This window comes from Zosterops lateralis (assembly GCF_965231275.1).
Source record: "Zosterops lateralis genome assembly, chromosome: 1".
Lineage (NCBI taxonomy): Eukaryota > Metazoa > Chordata > Aves > Passeriformes > Zosteropidae > Zosterops > Zosterops lateralis.
This window is the reverse complement of record NC_139762.1, coordinates 37672272-37689447: the sequence shown is the minus strand read 5'-3', so window position 1 is coordinate 37689447 and position 17176 is coordinate 37672272. Positions and strand designations below refer to the sequence as shown.

General features: G+C 37.5%; 1 protein-coding gene across 6 annotated transcripts in view; it reads left to right on the top strand.

Moving 5' to 3' along the window:
- SATB1 (SATB homeobox 1) overlaps positions 1-17176 on the top strand; it is a 92382-nt gene that overhangs the window by 52924 nt on the left and 22282 nt on the right. For all 6 annotated transcript variants that reach the window (XM_083871589.1, XM_083871585.1, XM_083871588.1 and 3 more), the window contains 2 exons: positions 3792-4004; positions 12382-12537. In XM_083871589.1, the coding sequence (XP_083727715.1) occupies positions 3792-4004; positions 12382-12537 (369 nt within the window). The remainder of the gene's footprint in view (positions 1-3791; positions 4005-12381; positions 12538-17176) is intronic.

Sequence of the window (17176 nt, the reverse complement as noted above, 5' to 3'; positions counted from 1 at the left end):
GTAAAACAAAATCTAAGTTTACACAAACCACCTTCTCAGACACTACTTTTTTTTTTCCTTCCACTTTGTCTTTGGCACACTTTATTTTCCAGTAAAATGAAAAATGAAGATGGATTATTCAAAATTGATAACAGTAATGGACCATCATGTAATGTTTTATTGAATTTGAGTTCTGTAAATTATGTGGTAGAGAGAAATTTGCCTGCTTAAGTATAACAGAAATTGCCACTGTATTCGTATAATTCTTCATAGTGTAATTTAAGAAAAAGTACACTATCCATATCACTATTGAGTAAAAGGTAAAAAGGTGCTATTACACTATCATGACAGCTCTCCTCTTGCTACTAAGCGACATAGATAAATGTGTCTGCTTATAACTTACTTGGCTAGGATCCAGGCTTGAGGGTGGAGTTTGGGAATAATCTTCCACCTGGACATGGGATATGAGCACCTTGCAACCAAGAGGGATGTTCTGCGTGTTTTGGGAAGGTTTGGGTAAATTGCATGTTTCTTCTGGAAGCTTTGAAGTTCTATCACACTGATAAAAATCTATTTGAATCAGTGATTATGTTCAAGGAGGAGACAAACTGGGGGCTAGATAGGCAGTGTTTTTGTTAATATTGGCAGACACTTTAATTTATCTCCATTTTTAAAGAATTTGTAATGAGCTTTTGAAAGCCTTGATAATATTTATTGAACATTTTTGTGCCATTAGTAATTGTACTTGTGATGACATGTAAACTTTTTTTTTTTTTTTTTTTTTTTTTTTTTTTTTTTTTTTTTTTTTTTTTTTTCCCAATGGAACCTGGGAATATTTAAAAAAAAATAAAAAACACCACATTTCCAGTGCAAAAAGTATACAAGGGAGGAACAGTGAGAAGGGCTTTGAGCCTAACAGTGTTTATAATCTCTTTGCAAAACAAGCTTAGTTTTTATGCAGCTTGAGGTACAATATCAGGAGATCACCAAGACTAGTATCCTGGAAAACCAGTTCAAGCCTGCTAAAATGAATAATCTGTGCATCAGCACAGGCCAGAATGCAAGAGCTAGTATTTTCTTTCTAGGATTTTTTCCATTGCACATCTCATCTGACAACATTTAGCTGACGTTTTGTGCTCAAAAATTGAAGTAGTAGCAATGAAGTAATAAATGAAGCAGGCAAACTGTGTTCTAAGACTGCTTGCACCTGGTACTACATCTTCGTTTTCATGCTTTTTCCTCACATATTCTGACCTTTAGGTTTAGAGCCTAGAAGCAAACTCCTCCTTGCCATCTCTCTGCTCTGTCATTTCCCGTCCTCTCTCTGCACCACTGTCCTATGCTCTGCTCTACTTCCAGCTCAAAGACTCATGGCAGTGATTGGGAAAGAGAGGAGAATGAATACTTAGTGGAATTTCTAATCACCAAGAGGTGTCCCACAGCAGTGGAAATGCAGGCAAAAGTTAAAAAGCAAAACCAGCATTTTCTGTATTTACTTATTTCACTGAAAAGAGGAAAGTTATACAAGAAAAAGAGCCTTTTCTACCTTTTTTAGCTGTCCACTATGTGGCTAAGGCTTATACAAGCAAATATTTTCTATTACGGGCATTTCCTGTGGCTGACAGTGGCTGGTTGTAAGGAGTCTTCTCTCCTGACAATGATTAGTCCACTAGAGTTTAGTTTTACTTCATTTTTTCATGGGCAGGTGTCTCCAGCAGAGAAACAGTCAGAAATCACATGCTTATGATTACCTGTAAGGAAATGAATGATGTGGGTGTTGGTCTCTTCGGCCAAGTAACAAGCAACAGGCTGAGAGAGAATGTTCTCAGGTTATGTCAGGAGACATTTAGATCGGCTATTAGGAAAAAAATTTCTTCTTCAAAACTGTTGTCCAGCACTGGAACAGGCAGACAGGGAAGTGGTGGAATAACCATCCCTGGAAGTATTTAAAAGACATATAAGTGTGGCATTTGGGGACATGATTTAGTGATGGACTTGGCAGTGCACAGTTAATGAATGGACACAATGATCTGAAAGATCCTTTCCAACCTAAATTTTTCTATTCTGTTCTATACATCTTGTGCTCTGCAGACAGCTTTTTCTTGCCTCCAATAGAATAATTTTTGCCTCCTCTTGAGGTGGATTGTGTAACCCTACCACTAACAAACATTGGTAACTGTGGGTTCAAGTACTTAAAAGTAGAAAAAAAAATGATAGACAGAAATTTATTTTCAATGTTTGCTAATAAGTAAATTTATTATTAGACTAACCATTAAGAAAAAAAAATTAAAACATCACCCCAATGCCACTTTGTCAGTAACTTGTTTATTTACCTTCTGAGTAATTTCTGCCTGGATACCAAAAAACAGGAAGGATCAAGAAAAGTGGTAAGAAAGTATTGCCCAAGATTATTTTTTTATCTTCCTCCTCTGAAATATTTTTTATGATTAATGCTGGAATGATTGTTTGGTTTTTTCCATCCCATTTCCCTGTTACACATGCAGGCACAGACCATGAGGACCACACTGGCAGAGGTGTAGTGGTAGGTACGTCTGTCCTCATCACCCAACAGGGAATTGTAGAGCTCACACACACACTGGGTGGGCCCTGGTCCTTCCTAAGCACAGCTGCTTGAGAGCAGTGGCTTTGCAGCAGCACCTCCCTAAGGGTCTTTTGCCTAATAGGAAAAAGAGAGAGGTAACAACTTCCACAGGTGCTGTGAGCATCAGACTTCCCAAAAAGATTCCCTTGGCCATATCATTCTCTTGTAGCCTCTTAGAGATAGATATATTTAGTCAGTATTACCTATCTTAGTTTTGGAATTTTTTATTGACTGCTTCCCTCTCTCCATTTACCCCTCCATTGTCCTGAATAACTTAGAACAGTTCTTCAGGAAAAGAAACACTGTGTTATGTTATTTCTTGAAATTCACGTGTATGTTCCCTTGTTATAGTATAAGTTAGAGCTTCCTGTGCCAGCCCTCTCTTTCCCAGCATAGCAACAGCATTTATTCGAAGTAGTAGTTCACATCTGCTTTTCCAAAAGTTATCTTTCTTATCACCGTCTTGTTACTCCAAGACAGCAGAACATTTTGAATGCCCAACATATTTAAAAGGTAAATCTGTCCCCTAAAGAGAGGAGATATCAATAACCTGTTGACATTAAATATAAATATCCCAGGCAATGTACTGTTTGAGGATTGGGGTTGTCCTGATGAAGAGAAAGGAAGGTGCAAGAAGGAGGAACATGAGGGCATCCAATGAGTTTCCTCGCTTGTTGTTAAACTCCAATATGCAACTCTTAGAAAGAAATATTGACTTATAAAAAATATGTCCCTGAGTCAGTAAAGCAGTTCTTTAGGAACATTGCAAGTTTATAGTCTCAGATTAGTGGTGAAGTATCACTTCCTTTCAAAGATTTAAGTTGCTAGAAATGTGGAAAGCCTTTTTGCCTGTGAAGCCTGAGAACGCCCCAGTGTATTCTTAACGTCTCAAGATTGTCTGTGAACTGTGAAAGGTATCGTGGCAAGTTAAGCCAGTAAAAGGAGGAAGACCTATTAGGAAGATTCAGTTTATGTTGTATTTAAAACAGATGCTTGATAAAATTAAGGGTACAATTGAGGTTCTCTTCTCTGCTACCTAAAATGCCATTAATATAATCCCAGTTGGAGCAAATAGTGCATTTGCTGTTCTCATTCCCAGCCCAGTGGTAAAAAGAATGAGGACTGATAAGCAGTTGCTTTGCAGAGCATGGTTTTACAGACACTCACCTAGGCTAACTCTCGAGCCTATTTTTTTCTTCCTTCCCTACAGGGCTTGCTCTCAGAAATCCTCCGAAAAGAAGAGGATCCCAAGACTGCCTCGCAGTCCTTGCTGGTAAACCTTCGGGCTATGCAGAACTTCTTGCAGCTGCCAGAAGCAGAACGAGATCGAATTTACCAGGACGAAAGGGAAAGGAGCTTGAATGCGGCCTCTGCGATGGGCCCGGCGCCTCTCATAAGCACACCGCCCAGCCGGCCTCCACAAGTAAACCTCTCTCTCTGCCTTTGGGGTTTGCTTCTTGTGTTCTCTCACTGCCCCGCTGGGTGCTGTCGCACTTTTTAAACACTCCTAGAATCGTTACTTGCAGTGTGTTTCGCAAATTAAATTTAAGAAATATAATGGATGATAGTAGTGGTTTATTACTACCTATTTTCTAATTATAAGATAAATTCTATCCATTATGGTTCCTACAGAATTTTTTTTCTCATTTTATTGAGGTACAAGCTTTACTGGACATGGAAGATGATGGCTTTTAGCTGTCATCTTTTCTTAAAATTCTTAGGTTCTTAATGTTATAGCGTCAGATGGGGATTTTGGAGGATTTGGACCATTAAACAGAGAGAAGGAAAGCAGAAGTGTGAGTACCTTGTAGTGCCTTAAAAATAATCTTTTCAGAAAGCAAACAGGTAAAACTAAAGTGATGGGGGAAAGAAGATCCCATCCCGAACTGCTGGGCATGCTTTCACCTGTTTGAACTACGGACAGCTGTGTAAAATAACAGGCTTGCTATATCCTTTGTTCCGAATGATTTGGATATGTTCATTAAAGCTTCATGTAGTATTTGTTAAAATGAAACTCCTATTGATTTCTCTAAAATTTATTTGATTTAATTCTTCAAAAATTACCAAGTTTGATAGAGTGGGATCAAGAGATTCAATGGTTCAGTCCTTGTGTTGATCAAGGAAACCCCGATGTTTTAAGATACATGAGAAATGCATGAGCTGTAGGAATGCACGGGATTTCCACAAAGAAACGTGGTTCACTCCAAAACCTTTTATATATTTTCAGAAATATTTTCAGTATATTTTCAGAAATACTCTGCATTGCTGTGGCTCAAGGTTGTACCTATGCAAGGGAAAACCAAACCAATCTGCAGATATGTGGGAATCATACTGTATACACAGTCCAGTTTTGCTAAACAAAACAAGGCTTTGGGATTGTGGGAATTCTATGGCGGGTGAGTTTTTGACAAAAACAGCAGGTTTTTGTTAACCAGTCATAGGCTTGTGACTGTGACTATGTTCTATACCCATTCAGAATGCTATAAATTCCTCTTGAGATTATTTTTTTAATTTTCCTTCAGCTAATGAATACTAAGGACCATACTAAGGTAAAGAATAACAAAATTGTAGGAGGGAGGACAGAAGATCACCTTGACCTGCTGCAGTACTTTTTACAAGAGAACTTTTTATCAGAAAAAAGCAGACTGTACTAATGGTGTAGTTTTATTATTATTAACTGAGTTTAGTCTGTAAAATCCACTATAGATATTCTTCAAGATAAAGGACAAGAATCTATTTACATAGTAATGCTTTAGTGGGAAATAGTTAAATAGAGATAACTGTGTTTAAAACAACATATGAGTTTGTTTTAATATCTGTACCTGCTCCCACAGCCCAGGTAATTCAGAGCCAAGGCTAACCCTCCTTCTTAACTTATCTCTTTCTGCCAAGGTAATGTCTCACTCTGTCTCAAGTGGTCTTGGGCAATTTCACAGCTAAAGAACAGAGTTAATTACAGGACCTTCCTGAAGGATGTCAAGTCAGAGGTAGTCTTTGTACTGGTTTTAATTCACACTTTAAACTGTATAAATCCCTTGCAGCCAGAAAGAAAGTGAGACTTAGGGGTTTTCTTAACTGAGAAAACATACTGTAAGTCCAAATTCGGATGGAAAGGGGGGGAGGGCGCTAAATCTATCTATCTATCTCTACTGTGCTCTTGTTCATAATTACATTTCATTTTTTTAGTGTGAGTCAGGAGTATAGTTAACCTAATTGCGACAGTTCAAAGTGGAAACAGCATACGTTTTTGTTTTAATCCTTTTCAAAAGGAAAGCAAGTTTACAAGGAAACCTTATAGACTAACACTTGAGGTCTACAGAGCAAAGCACTTATTTTTCCAGTTGTTGTGCTGTTCCCCTTCATTCAGCAAAACACACATATTTTCCCCAGTGAATAGATTGAGAATGTAGAAACCTCTGAGTTGTGATTCTTTGTGACCTTCTTACATGTTTCCAGAATTATCCACCATAAACATCTGAAGCACTTTTCATCTGCTGCTAAGTGTTGAGAGTCCTAAGTTTGAAAATTGAAATATCTGTGTTGGTAAGATAACTACAATACTTGATGCTTGAAATAATGATGAAATTATCCTAGTTGTAACACTAGCAAGTATAACTTTACAAATCACAGCAGAAATAAATTACAGTCAGGATACTGCAAAATTTTTAATGCAAACTGCTACTGTGATACCTCCCCCAAAATATCCACAGTTTATTGAATATTTGATACTAAGGAAATAAAACTACGATCATCCTTACTACTAAATTTATTATAAGCAATTATTTAAAGATCACTTTGCAGGAATACAGCATAATATTTTTCCAGCTTGGCTGTGAGCTTCTCGGATAACCATTGAAAGAGAAAACAGACCGTTTATCCTGACAACAGAATTTACGCAAGAGCCAATATATTTAATATTAAATCTTTAGACCAGTGTAATGTTTGAAACAATTAAACTATGAAACCATGAAAAATGGGAGCTAATATGCCACACATGAAGGTTTATTTTGCAATTGCAAGTTATCAGTTTCGGAAGGATGTGAAAATAAACATCCTGAAAAGGATCTATTTTGCATTTTTGTGTTGCCAACTGGTGGCCAGACAGTAGAGCAGACTTAACCATTTAGCAGCTGAGCTTGTTCTGTGTAAATTTTGCATTCTGTTGTATGCAAAAACAGAAAGTGTGACCTTGGAGGTCTGATTGGATAGTAGGAACTCACCAAGCATAAACCCTGGTGCCTGGGTTAGAAGGAACTGTGTTGAATTTATCTCATTTTTACAGCATTCTTACTAGTTGCTACTTGAGCTAATGTATCTGGATTGTTTCCAATTCCTGTTTGAAATCCTTTAAGAAGCTCTTTGTCCCCCTTACTTCTCCCTTTCTCTCTGACTTAAACAAAATGCAAAATCTTACTTTTTTTGTTTTAATTGAAATCATTAGCCTCTAATGCATGAGCTTTTGGGATGCGTGTATAGCCCTCTAAGCTGGTCAAGTTGTAAGTCTGCTACTATCTTCAGCACTGGTGGACTGAGCACAAGGAGATGGCATACACAAGGATTTTTCCCTTGGACATTGTTCAAGTTGCCACCCCTGGGGCAGAAGCCTGTCTGTCAGGCTATTTCCTGGGGCACTGGAGTTTATAAGTATTAGCATCTCCATCAGGTAGGTACTGCATGGAGACATTGTTTAACCTCTGCAATCTAGAAGGAAGGGAAAAGGTCCTTTCACTTTCTATTACTTTTCATAATTTCCCCCTAGTCTTCAACACCTTCGTCTTGCAGATCACCTCACAGAGGCCCTTTTGGGGTATTCCTAGGTCAAGATGAGAGAATGAGTCTATTGCATGTTATGTGGAAACGAGAGAATTTGGGGATACTTTAGAGGATGCTGAGGTGCTAGGAATGGCCTTTATGTCTCATCAGGGCAGTTTGGGATGACTCCTTCCTCTTCTGTACAATTTTTGAGGGAGGATGGATATAGGTGGCCATGTTACAGATTTTCTTTTCCATAATATTCTGCTTAAAGGTTTTTAGCCATTTTGCAGTTATAAACACTTCTTTCTCAGGACAAGTAATCTCCATTTCAGCAGAGCCGAGGAAGAAATCTTTCTTGCCACCCATATTCCCCCAAGAAAATTTGTGTTAACCCTTGGGGCCCATCATCATTCTCTGTAAAAACAGAGTACGTGTAATGTCAAGAGCAGAATATTATTTTAACAAGACAAGGTTTTAAGAAGTAGCCACAAATCTTGCATGAGTCATAATTCTAGGTACTCATTGACCAAAACCTTCATCTCATAAGTACAATCCTGGCCTTCCTCTGACTGCAGATAAATTACAGTTCCTTCATGTTAAAGCAATAGTGGGTTGAGTCTCAGAGATAGTATGTTTCTCTTTCTTGAAAGACTGGTATCTGGGAGAGCACTGCTTTGATGGTGTTTGAGGATCAGTGAATCTCCATTGTGAGGAGTTCTGGATAACACCAGCTTCCATGAAGCTTTGTGGTGGAGTCCTAGGGTTTAAATACGTGCATGTGCCATGTATCACCAGCAGCAAAACTTTTATTTTTTAAGTTGGCAAAATGTGAGACTTAGGTTGATAATCTCTGTGCCAAGTTGCATTTTAACAAAAGTAAAACTGAACAAAATAATAAATGCAATCCTCTCCTCCCACCCCCGCAAAAAAACCACCGTGGAGGAGAGTTAATGGAAACCCTGACACTTAAGTATAACTGCACTTCCAGGCGCCACTGTAATAATGGAGTAGTAAACCTTGTCCTGATAAAAGCTGTTCTGAAAGCAACAGCATTTATTGTACCTCCTCTGCTATTTGCAGAGCAGAACTGAAAAGTAGTTTGTTTTGCCTGGAATGAACTACTTTATGAATTTTAATGTACAATGTAATATTAAAAGCTAAACCAGGATTAAAGAAGATTTTTGTTCCCAAGCTAAAACAGTACTTATGAGAATGTGTTATATAAGATTTTTTTGTTTCAGTTTCGATGGGGAAGGAATGAGCTTCCATGTATGTGAAAGCCTCTTCATGCTGGTTATTCCTTGTATGACAACTTACCCTTTTTTTAGGAAAATTGAATTAATCCAGAACTTCTTGCTGCTGTAATCAGTCTTATTTGATGAGAAGATATATCTGGGTAGGCCAGGAGGAGATGGATGTGTTATTTTATTTCAAGTATTCTTAGAAGACTAGATTGATTGGTGATAGGAAGATGGCCAAGTGAATTCCTGATTCTCAATGTGTTACATTTGTAAAATAATGCTCCCCTCTTCAGTTAGTATTTGCAAAATTTGCTTACTGTCAAAAAAAAAAAAAAAAAAAAAAAAAAAAAAAAAAAAAAAAAAAAAAAAAAGCTGATCTATGGTTTCTTTCCTAAACAGAAAATGTGGCTGTAGGTGTGAGTGGGGTGGGAGGTTGTGCTTAAGTGTAGATGAGATTGGAGATTATGTTTTGTTTTGTTTTTCTCTCCAAAATGAATACTTTTTCCACCTCCTCTCCCAAGTCCTGAAGTTGCATCATTGAAAGCTTTCTTGTTTTCTGTTGGGTTTTTTTGAGGAGGAGGGTGTTTTTTCAACCCAGCTTCAAACAGCCTCTGTCTTGAACTCAATTCTAAATTCAACATGACAGCCTAGATGTTTGCTTATGTATAAATTATGAAACTGTTTTATGTATGGATATTCTCCAAGAGGTTAATTGGCATTACTGCATGGAATTCATCAGACCAGAGCAGACCAATAGTCCATCAAGACCAGCCAGAGTCTACACCTGATCTTTGAAGAGAAATTATTAAGAGACAGGAAAAGAATTTTTATACTTGGCCAATGAAGTAAATTGGAGAGAGAGGGGGTATGACTGCAAACCACAGTACTCTTGGTAATCCTCAAACCCATAATTTTATAACTTTAAGACTTTATTCCCCTAAAGATCTTTGGGCTAATACTGCTTTTTGATGCAGATATTATTGTTTTCTGAATTCAATTAGTGTTCTCTAATTAAATATCAACAGAAGGCAATAGGAGTTTGTGTGTTTGCTTTAACTTTGGTGACATATTAGATGCTGTTGAATTTATTGTACCTGTATAAAGATAGATGTGATTTGCAAACCAGAATGAGGATTTTCAGTAATTCCCTTGGGTTAAATGCATATCCGTATTAAATTGGACATTGAAAAGTGTGGATCGAGTAGCATAGTTTAAATTATGTCTGCAGAATGGTGTGTGGTGGTTTTTGATGATCTGGGTGTTCACAGCTCAGTTAAGTGATCTATGAAGTACTGCTACAACATGAAGCTGTCTTTTGAAGCTCAGTAGCAATCAAAAAGGCAGTGTGCTTACAGCAGAGACACATTTTGATCAAGATCACAAGAGCAAAGCGTTTCCTTCCCAAAAGACTTGTGTATGCTAGCTGAGTATCTTCATCTTCTCATCTTCCTCTTGGGTCCTTCAGGGATTAGTTACAAGTTAAAATTATTTTTGGGAGGAAGGACTGAAATCTGTTTCCCAAATTTAAACCAAAGGTCCAAGAAGGCATATGGACAAAGCCATCACTTCTTCATTCTCTAATTTAGCTTAGGCTGATTTTCACATGCGCACAGATAAGTCTATCTTCAGATGTATATTTAACATCCCCACTAGTTGTCTGTTATCTTCTTAACAAGATACCTTCTTAAATAAGAAGGTAAGTCCTTCTTATTTAAAGGTTATAAAATTGCCACTGATTTTGTATTTTTCAATGATTTCACTAAATTATGTTCAGGAGATGCACCTGCTCTTGCTGCCCTGTTTGGATCTTTCTGGTGTGAGGCATACCTTTTCCTGCTCTTCCACTCCCTTTTACTGCAGTGGGAAGGAGAGAATTTCATGGTGCTCCTCCTCACTGCCTACTGCCAGGTGCCTCAAATGTTTCTGAGCAGACTTTGGTCCAGGCTTGGCCATCCTCTGCTGCAATGTCACTGGTAAAATGTTACACTGCAGAAAAGGGCATGGCTGCAAAGTAGTAATTGTTTTCAGATGAAAAAAACCTCATATGATTAACTGTATGCCACATTTTGGGATTTTTCTTAATTTCCATTTTTACTTAGGACCCTAATTTTCAGACACCAGAAAGTGCTAACGCCTACCAGAATGGGGGCAAGGGGAAGTGCTTTTGGACACCTTGCTCTTGCTGAAGTTTTGGCCCTTGTAGTTAATGGGTGTGTGTCAGCGCAGTTCCTGAAAAGCCTGATGGACAAATCAAAAAAGTGGCATACACTCTCGGTTTCTGGGCTAGATTATTTTATATTAAAAGTGCTATGGATGATAGCTAACACAAACTGAGCATGGCATTTCTAGGAAAAAAATGGGCTGCTGATTTGCCTAAGTACGTCTCTCATCCAAAGCCTTCAACTCCCATATCGTGGGACCTGTGACATATGAAAGCTCATAAAGAGTGAGATTAGAAGATGAATTATGATGTTGTCATGATTTCCTTTTGAACCTCAAGGGACTTCAGAGTACAGGAAGATGCTGACTTGCACTGGATCAAACTGATAGTGAAAGTGTGGGTTTAGACATGTACTTAAGAGTAGGCTGAATCATCTTCTGAAGATCCAGGCTCTATCCATTAGATTTAGAATTAGGCTGAATGACTGTCTTAAACTAGATGTGTAACTTCAGAATAACTAAATTAATTCAGCTTTCAATAACCTCAGTATGAATCAGTAGGTTTGAATTGAAATCTTAAGGTTTGATTTTGTTTGCATCATCACCTTGTGGGTTCTTGGCAGAAATCCAGTATTCCTTTCCTCTGATCCACTTTAGGATTAGTGGCCCATTAGGTCCACTAATCTTGAGCAAGCCTTTGCAAGAGTAACTGCTAAAGACAAACGTTATCCTTAACTACTGAGAATATTGTAGGATAAGCTGCTGATTTTCTGTACCTCTCAACTGATATTGCAGAAACTGCAGTCTAACCTTGGTGGGATGATGCTTGGTGTTGAAACATCACTTCTATCATTTCCAGAGGATGAAGGAAAGAATAGTCTCCTGCACATCATGTCGTTACTGATGTATTTTTTTGTTGTTTTCCTTAATGCTGCAGATGCAGCATAAGGTGGTACTGTAATCATTCTGTCTTGTTTACATGTTTGGTGTTTATTTAATCTGGACTGCAAGAAGAATAAATATTTAATGTATGTAAGTGAAATACAACTAGAATCAGTAGCTTTAAGAAAGTCCTATCTTGGTTTCATGAAGGAGTGGTTAAAGTATGCATTATTCTAAACTGTCTCTTAAAAACAACTTAAGAACTAAACTGATAAGATAAATTCTTAAAAATTCAATCTAAAGCCACAACTTTTCAACATTATCATGCATTTGAGTGTACTGGGCATAAGACATGAATCAAGATATATCTGTCAGATTTCTATTTCATTAGAGATTCTTTTATGTTGCATTTACAATTTTTATTTTATTTGTGTGGGGCAAAGAAATCATGTAAGGATTCACAAGTCTCTACAAGAGACTTACATGTGGACTGCTTCCACCCAGTTTATGGCATTGAAATTTGCAGTGGTCTGTTAATGGTAACTCATATTTCAGATGCACTCACCTGTTACAATGCGCTGAATTTTCCTGTTTCCCAGTTGCTTGAATCATAGATAACTTATAATGTTTATTCTGCAAAATGCTGAAAGAATATCAGAGAAAGATTGGATAAAAGGAATAAAATGCAAAGGGGAACTACTTAGGGAGGGAAAAGAGAGAAAAATAACTTTTTCATAATGAAAAATTTCTCATATTTTCTAGGTCAAAACTGCTACTATTGCTACAGAGAGGAATGGAAAACCAGAAAACAATTCCATGAACATTAATGCTTCCATTTATGATGAGATTCAGCAGGAAATGAAGAGAGCTAAGGTGTCCCAAGCACTGTTCGCAAAGGTTGCAGCAACCAAAAGCCAGGTAAAACTCCCAGGGCTCAAAGAGCTCCATGTCCTGTGCAGTTATTCCCCCAGATCAGTTTCTGTGTGAGTTAAAATGGGTAGCTGGATCAGTGTATCAGCCCAGTGCAAAAACTCAGAGCTCCTTGCTGAGTCTAGAGGTAACCTTTGGTTTCCCTGGACCAGGCAGGGTAGAGGAGCAGCTTCCTGAGATCTCTCACTCCCTTTTCCCCACCAGCCAGACACCTTCCCTGTGTGCCCATGGCTCTTGGCATAGCTCAGAAGGGATCAGGTTCGTCAGTTCTTAGCTGGTGTGGATATGGCAAAAGCCAAAAGCTGTGGTCAAGATCTGGGTATTGCTGCCAAATTCATCTTGAGCCTTCGGTGTTTTGCAGTTACGTGTGCTACAATGAGGAATGATGGGGCGCTGGTTTTTTTGGGGAAAAAAAAATTTAGACCCCGTAGTGAGTCTGTGCATGAGAGGTGGACTGTCAAAAAAAAAAAAAAAAAACAAAAAAAGACCCCAAAAAATTACAGTTGTACAAGTTAAAGCTGAGAAAAAAATGCATACTTTTGTGGAACACAGTGTCTGCTTGATACCTGCTTGTTTGCATACATATATGTTGCCTATTCAGTTTTAAGCCTTTGTTTTGTGGGTTCCTATTCTGTTTTCTTTAACTGAAGATTTTCTGTCAAGTTTAGTGGCAAGAGGGAAATCAGCAGGCACTTGTTGGGTGCGATTATCATAAATGACATGTCTTCTGAGAAAGATCACTGGAGTACGCGAAAGCATTGATTTAAGTGAGAATATGCTCAAGAGGTAAAGGAAAAACATAGAAAAATGGAAAAGACTGTGGTTATACAAATGCTTGAAAGAAATTGCAATGGTTGCAATGTTGAATTTTCATATTAGATTAAGTGTTAAATCCACTAAATCACTACTTTACTTTTCTAAAATTACTTCATAGAAAAATTCATCTTCCAAGGAAAGCTAGTGAATCTCAGTTAGACCAATGTTTCTTGGGCTGTCAGCATTTTAGTGCTGGTTTTCTTTTTAACAGGCTTTAACTTTTGATTTCTCTGCTAGTCACATTTTGGAGTTCACTTCATTGTACAGAAAGGATGTTGTCTCTTAAGTTATATGGTGTAAGGAGCATTTAAAGGGATATTTTGGAAATGTTGTATCAAAATGATTAAACTCAAGCTGTGGACTGTAAAAATTATAGCTTTATAGGCCACATGCCTGCCTACCCTTCAATCACTGTCAAAGTGATAATTTCAACAATAATATGTTTCTTTTATTGTGGGATTCTAAACACCAAGTGCTGTTTAAACATTAAACTGAATTGTTTATGTTAGTGCTGTACTCAGTGTGTCATACATCAGGCCACTATAATCTCCCATGGAATGTAAAAATTCTGTCATGAATCATGGCTTGTATATCGGAAATTACTGTAATTTTGATTGGAAATTACAGAGCTCTTGAAATGTTTCTAATTATGATAGAATGTTACAGCAGCTTCCAACCTGTGTGCTCCTCAGATGTCTTTATTTACATGTCAAACTTGGGGTTAGAGAACTGTCCGTTTTTCTGCACCTTCCCCTTTCCACTGCAGTCTTCTGGAAAGCTAAAGTATGAAGACAATCTATCAGCCCGCAATATTTTGTTCTGATCTGATTTGTGCGATAGTATATTTATTTCAGTGCAAAGCCTTAAAATTTCTAGGTGGGTCAGCTCTCTCAATGCTGACTTTCAAAGGGACAGGTAATCAGAATGAAGCCTGAAAGCTTCCAGAAGATGCAGCGTAGGTTTATTTGAGTATTGGTTTAAAATTTAGCTTCTTGTACAAACTTTGCTACTAAGTACAGAAAACAACACCAAAGACATAGTTCTTTTCCATCTGGTGATTATACCTTTGGTCTCAGGAGTTATTTTTCTCCCCAGTTTCAGCAATGCAAAGTTAATTTATGTGTCTAGCAAACTTTCAGGTCTATAGTTTGATAAAGTGTCATTTGTACTAGAAAGCTGCTTGGCAGAAGTAACCTCCTAGGTAGACTAGGATGTGTTGGGTCTTCTTGAACTAGCTGACTGCTAGTAACCCAATTAATAATATTTAAATATATAGCACTGCCACATATTAAAGGAGATACATGTATTGTGAAAGATTGTTCATTGGAGCTCTTCAGTGGTACAAGTAAACATTTCTTGGGGCAAAAGAGTCTCTCCTGCACAAAAAAGAGGTTTGTTCAAACATATTCTCTAAAAGAACCTCTCTTGAGAGATCTCTTACTGATATTTTTTTAATTTGGAAACATTGGTTACATACTAAGAACTAGAAATCCTGAGATAACCCCAGTTATAGTGAAAAGTCTGAAGGACACATATTAAAAAATTATGTTTTAACACTTTTGTTTTTAAATATTGCTAAAACTGAACATTGCTGGTTTTATCTTATTTTTGGATATAAAAACTTGATTAATTTCTAAGTGCAGTCTGGAGTTGTGATATAAAACCATATGTGACCTAACCCAGCTCTGCGAGGGGACAAAGTTTGGTTGTTTGGTTGTTTGCTGTAAGGCCTTGTCTATTTTTTTTTTTTTTTTTTTTTTTTTTTTTTTTTTTTTTTTTTTAATAAACTGATTTGGGGCAACATTAGATTGGATGTCTAAGCAGCCAGCATCTGCAAGGTGGCTGGGCTTGCCTGAGCCAGGAGACTGCAGATAATGTTCTGCTGACTGGCATGCTTTGCACAGAATTGCTATTAAATGATGCGCTACAGGAGTTCCTATTTGGGCAGCGCCAAGGTAAAAAACAAGCAACTTCCCTTGCACGGTGTTAGTGCCTCTGGCAAGAGTAGAACTGGAAATCCTGGGATAATCACTTCATTACAGTGAAAAGTCTGGAGGAAACATATTAGAAAATAATGTGTTGATTAACAGTTTTGTTTTTAAATCCTCCTGAGTGATGGAGGACCAACTGCATGTGAACCTGATGCTCAACAAAGCAGCCGGGTGCTGGGGCGTGGTGTGGCAGAGGTCGTGGGATCTGGCAGAGGTTGCAGGGCTGTTAGAGAGATCATGTGTTGGCTCAGGTTGATTTGCCTGCTTGAAGTTTCACGGTGCACTTTGCTGGCAGCTTGTTGGCTTTCCCAACGGAAAGGGCCTATCTGGTACATGGGTTTCAATGTGTTTGAGGACACACCTAGGACATTCCTTCAAGTGTTGAATTCTTTTCCCATACAGGTATGCATACATTCTGTATACATTTTAAGCTTCTGTGTTTTTAAGGATTGATATATTATCTACAGAATAAATTAAAAATCTGTTAAATTCAAAATATATACTTAAAAAGTTAATACGATTATACTGAGGAACTAAGGAAGATAATATAATTCAAATTCATGGAATACATCATATCTTTGGGGAGTTTTAGAAATTTAATTGGCAAAGCACCTAATGTCCGTGTTTAAAATCTTGTGGTTTTATTATAGGCTGTCTGTTTAATAGGCCTGCGTGAGGTTTTTGTTAGATTATGTTGAAAAGAGAGCTTTGCAAAAATGCACACAAAAAGAAGACAGAAAGGTTTACCAAGTGTTTTGTCTCTTCTCGCAGGTTGTTCGTTCTTAATGGTAGAGTGGCAATGCCAACAGTATTATTTGCTAAAATTTAGTCAGCACACCTGAATAACTCTAAATTAAAAGAATCCACACATAAAATTGTGTGGCATACATTACTTTTACAATTTCATAATATTGGGTTTTTTATTAAATTTATTACCTGAAAGTCTGATTTGAGTAATTATGGAAGCACATTCTTAATTTTGTTATTTAAATTAAAAAAAAAAAAAAAAGTTGATTTGTGTAATGATCATTAAGGTGTCATGGTTCAGTAACTGTGCAGTGGTTACGATGTTCTCATGTGGGAGCCAGGGATGAGTTTTTCTTGATGGTGACAGATGCTGAAATCTAATTTTATCCCATAAAAACAGATAAACAAGCAAACAAAACTCTCAGACCTAAGAGCCCTGAGAGATAAGGCAGGTAGGGACTTGTAGCATTTCTGTATGTTTGCTATGTTTTGAGAAGTTAGATTTATGTTTTGGATTATCCTGAAAAGCTGTGACTTGCACATGCTAGTATGAAGCAGGGAAGAAAGCAATGCTTTGCACATGCTAGTATGAAGCAGGGAAGAAAGCAATGCTTTGTTGAAAATCAAATTGAGTTAAATTGATAAATCTTTCTTAAATTTAGGAAAATACAGTTTGCAAAAACTGAAGTAATATCAAGCTCCGTACCTCCAAGAGTCTCGTGCATTACAGTTTAAGGCCGCTAGCCTGCATTATTTACCCAAAAAAGTTTAATTTGTAGTAAAATAAATGGGTAAAATCAGTATTCTTCTGCAGCATCAATCCTGCCAATGGTTCTTTATGGCCCTATAGGTGCCAGATGCCCTCCCTTCTCACCAAATGAAAATGCCTGTATGTGGAAGGTGAGGCACTTGGTTCTCACAGAATCATGCTTTGATTTTAAAATAAATTTAATGGAGTACTACCCATACCGCCAGAAATCTCATCTAATGACGTAGAGTTCTGACCTGTTACTTCTGAGCTGTTGTGTTGTGTTGCCCAGTTTCCTGTCCTTCTGTCGCTGTCTTTCGCTTTG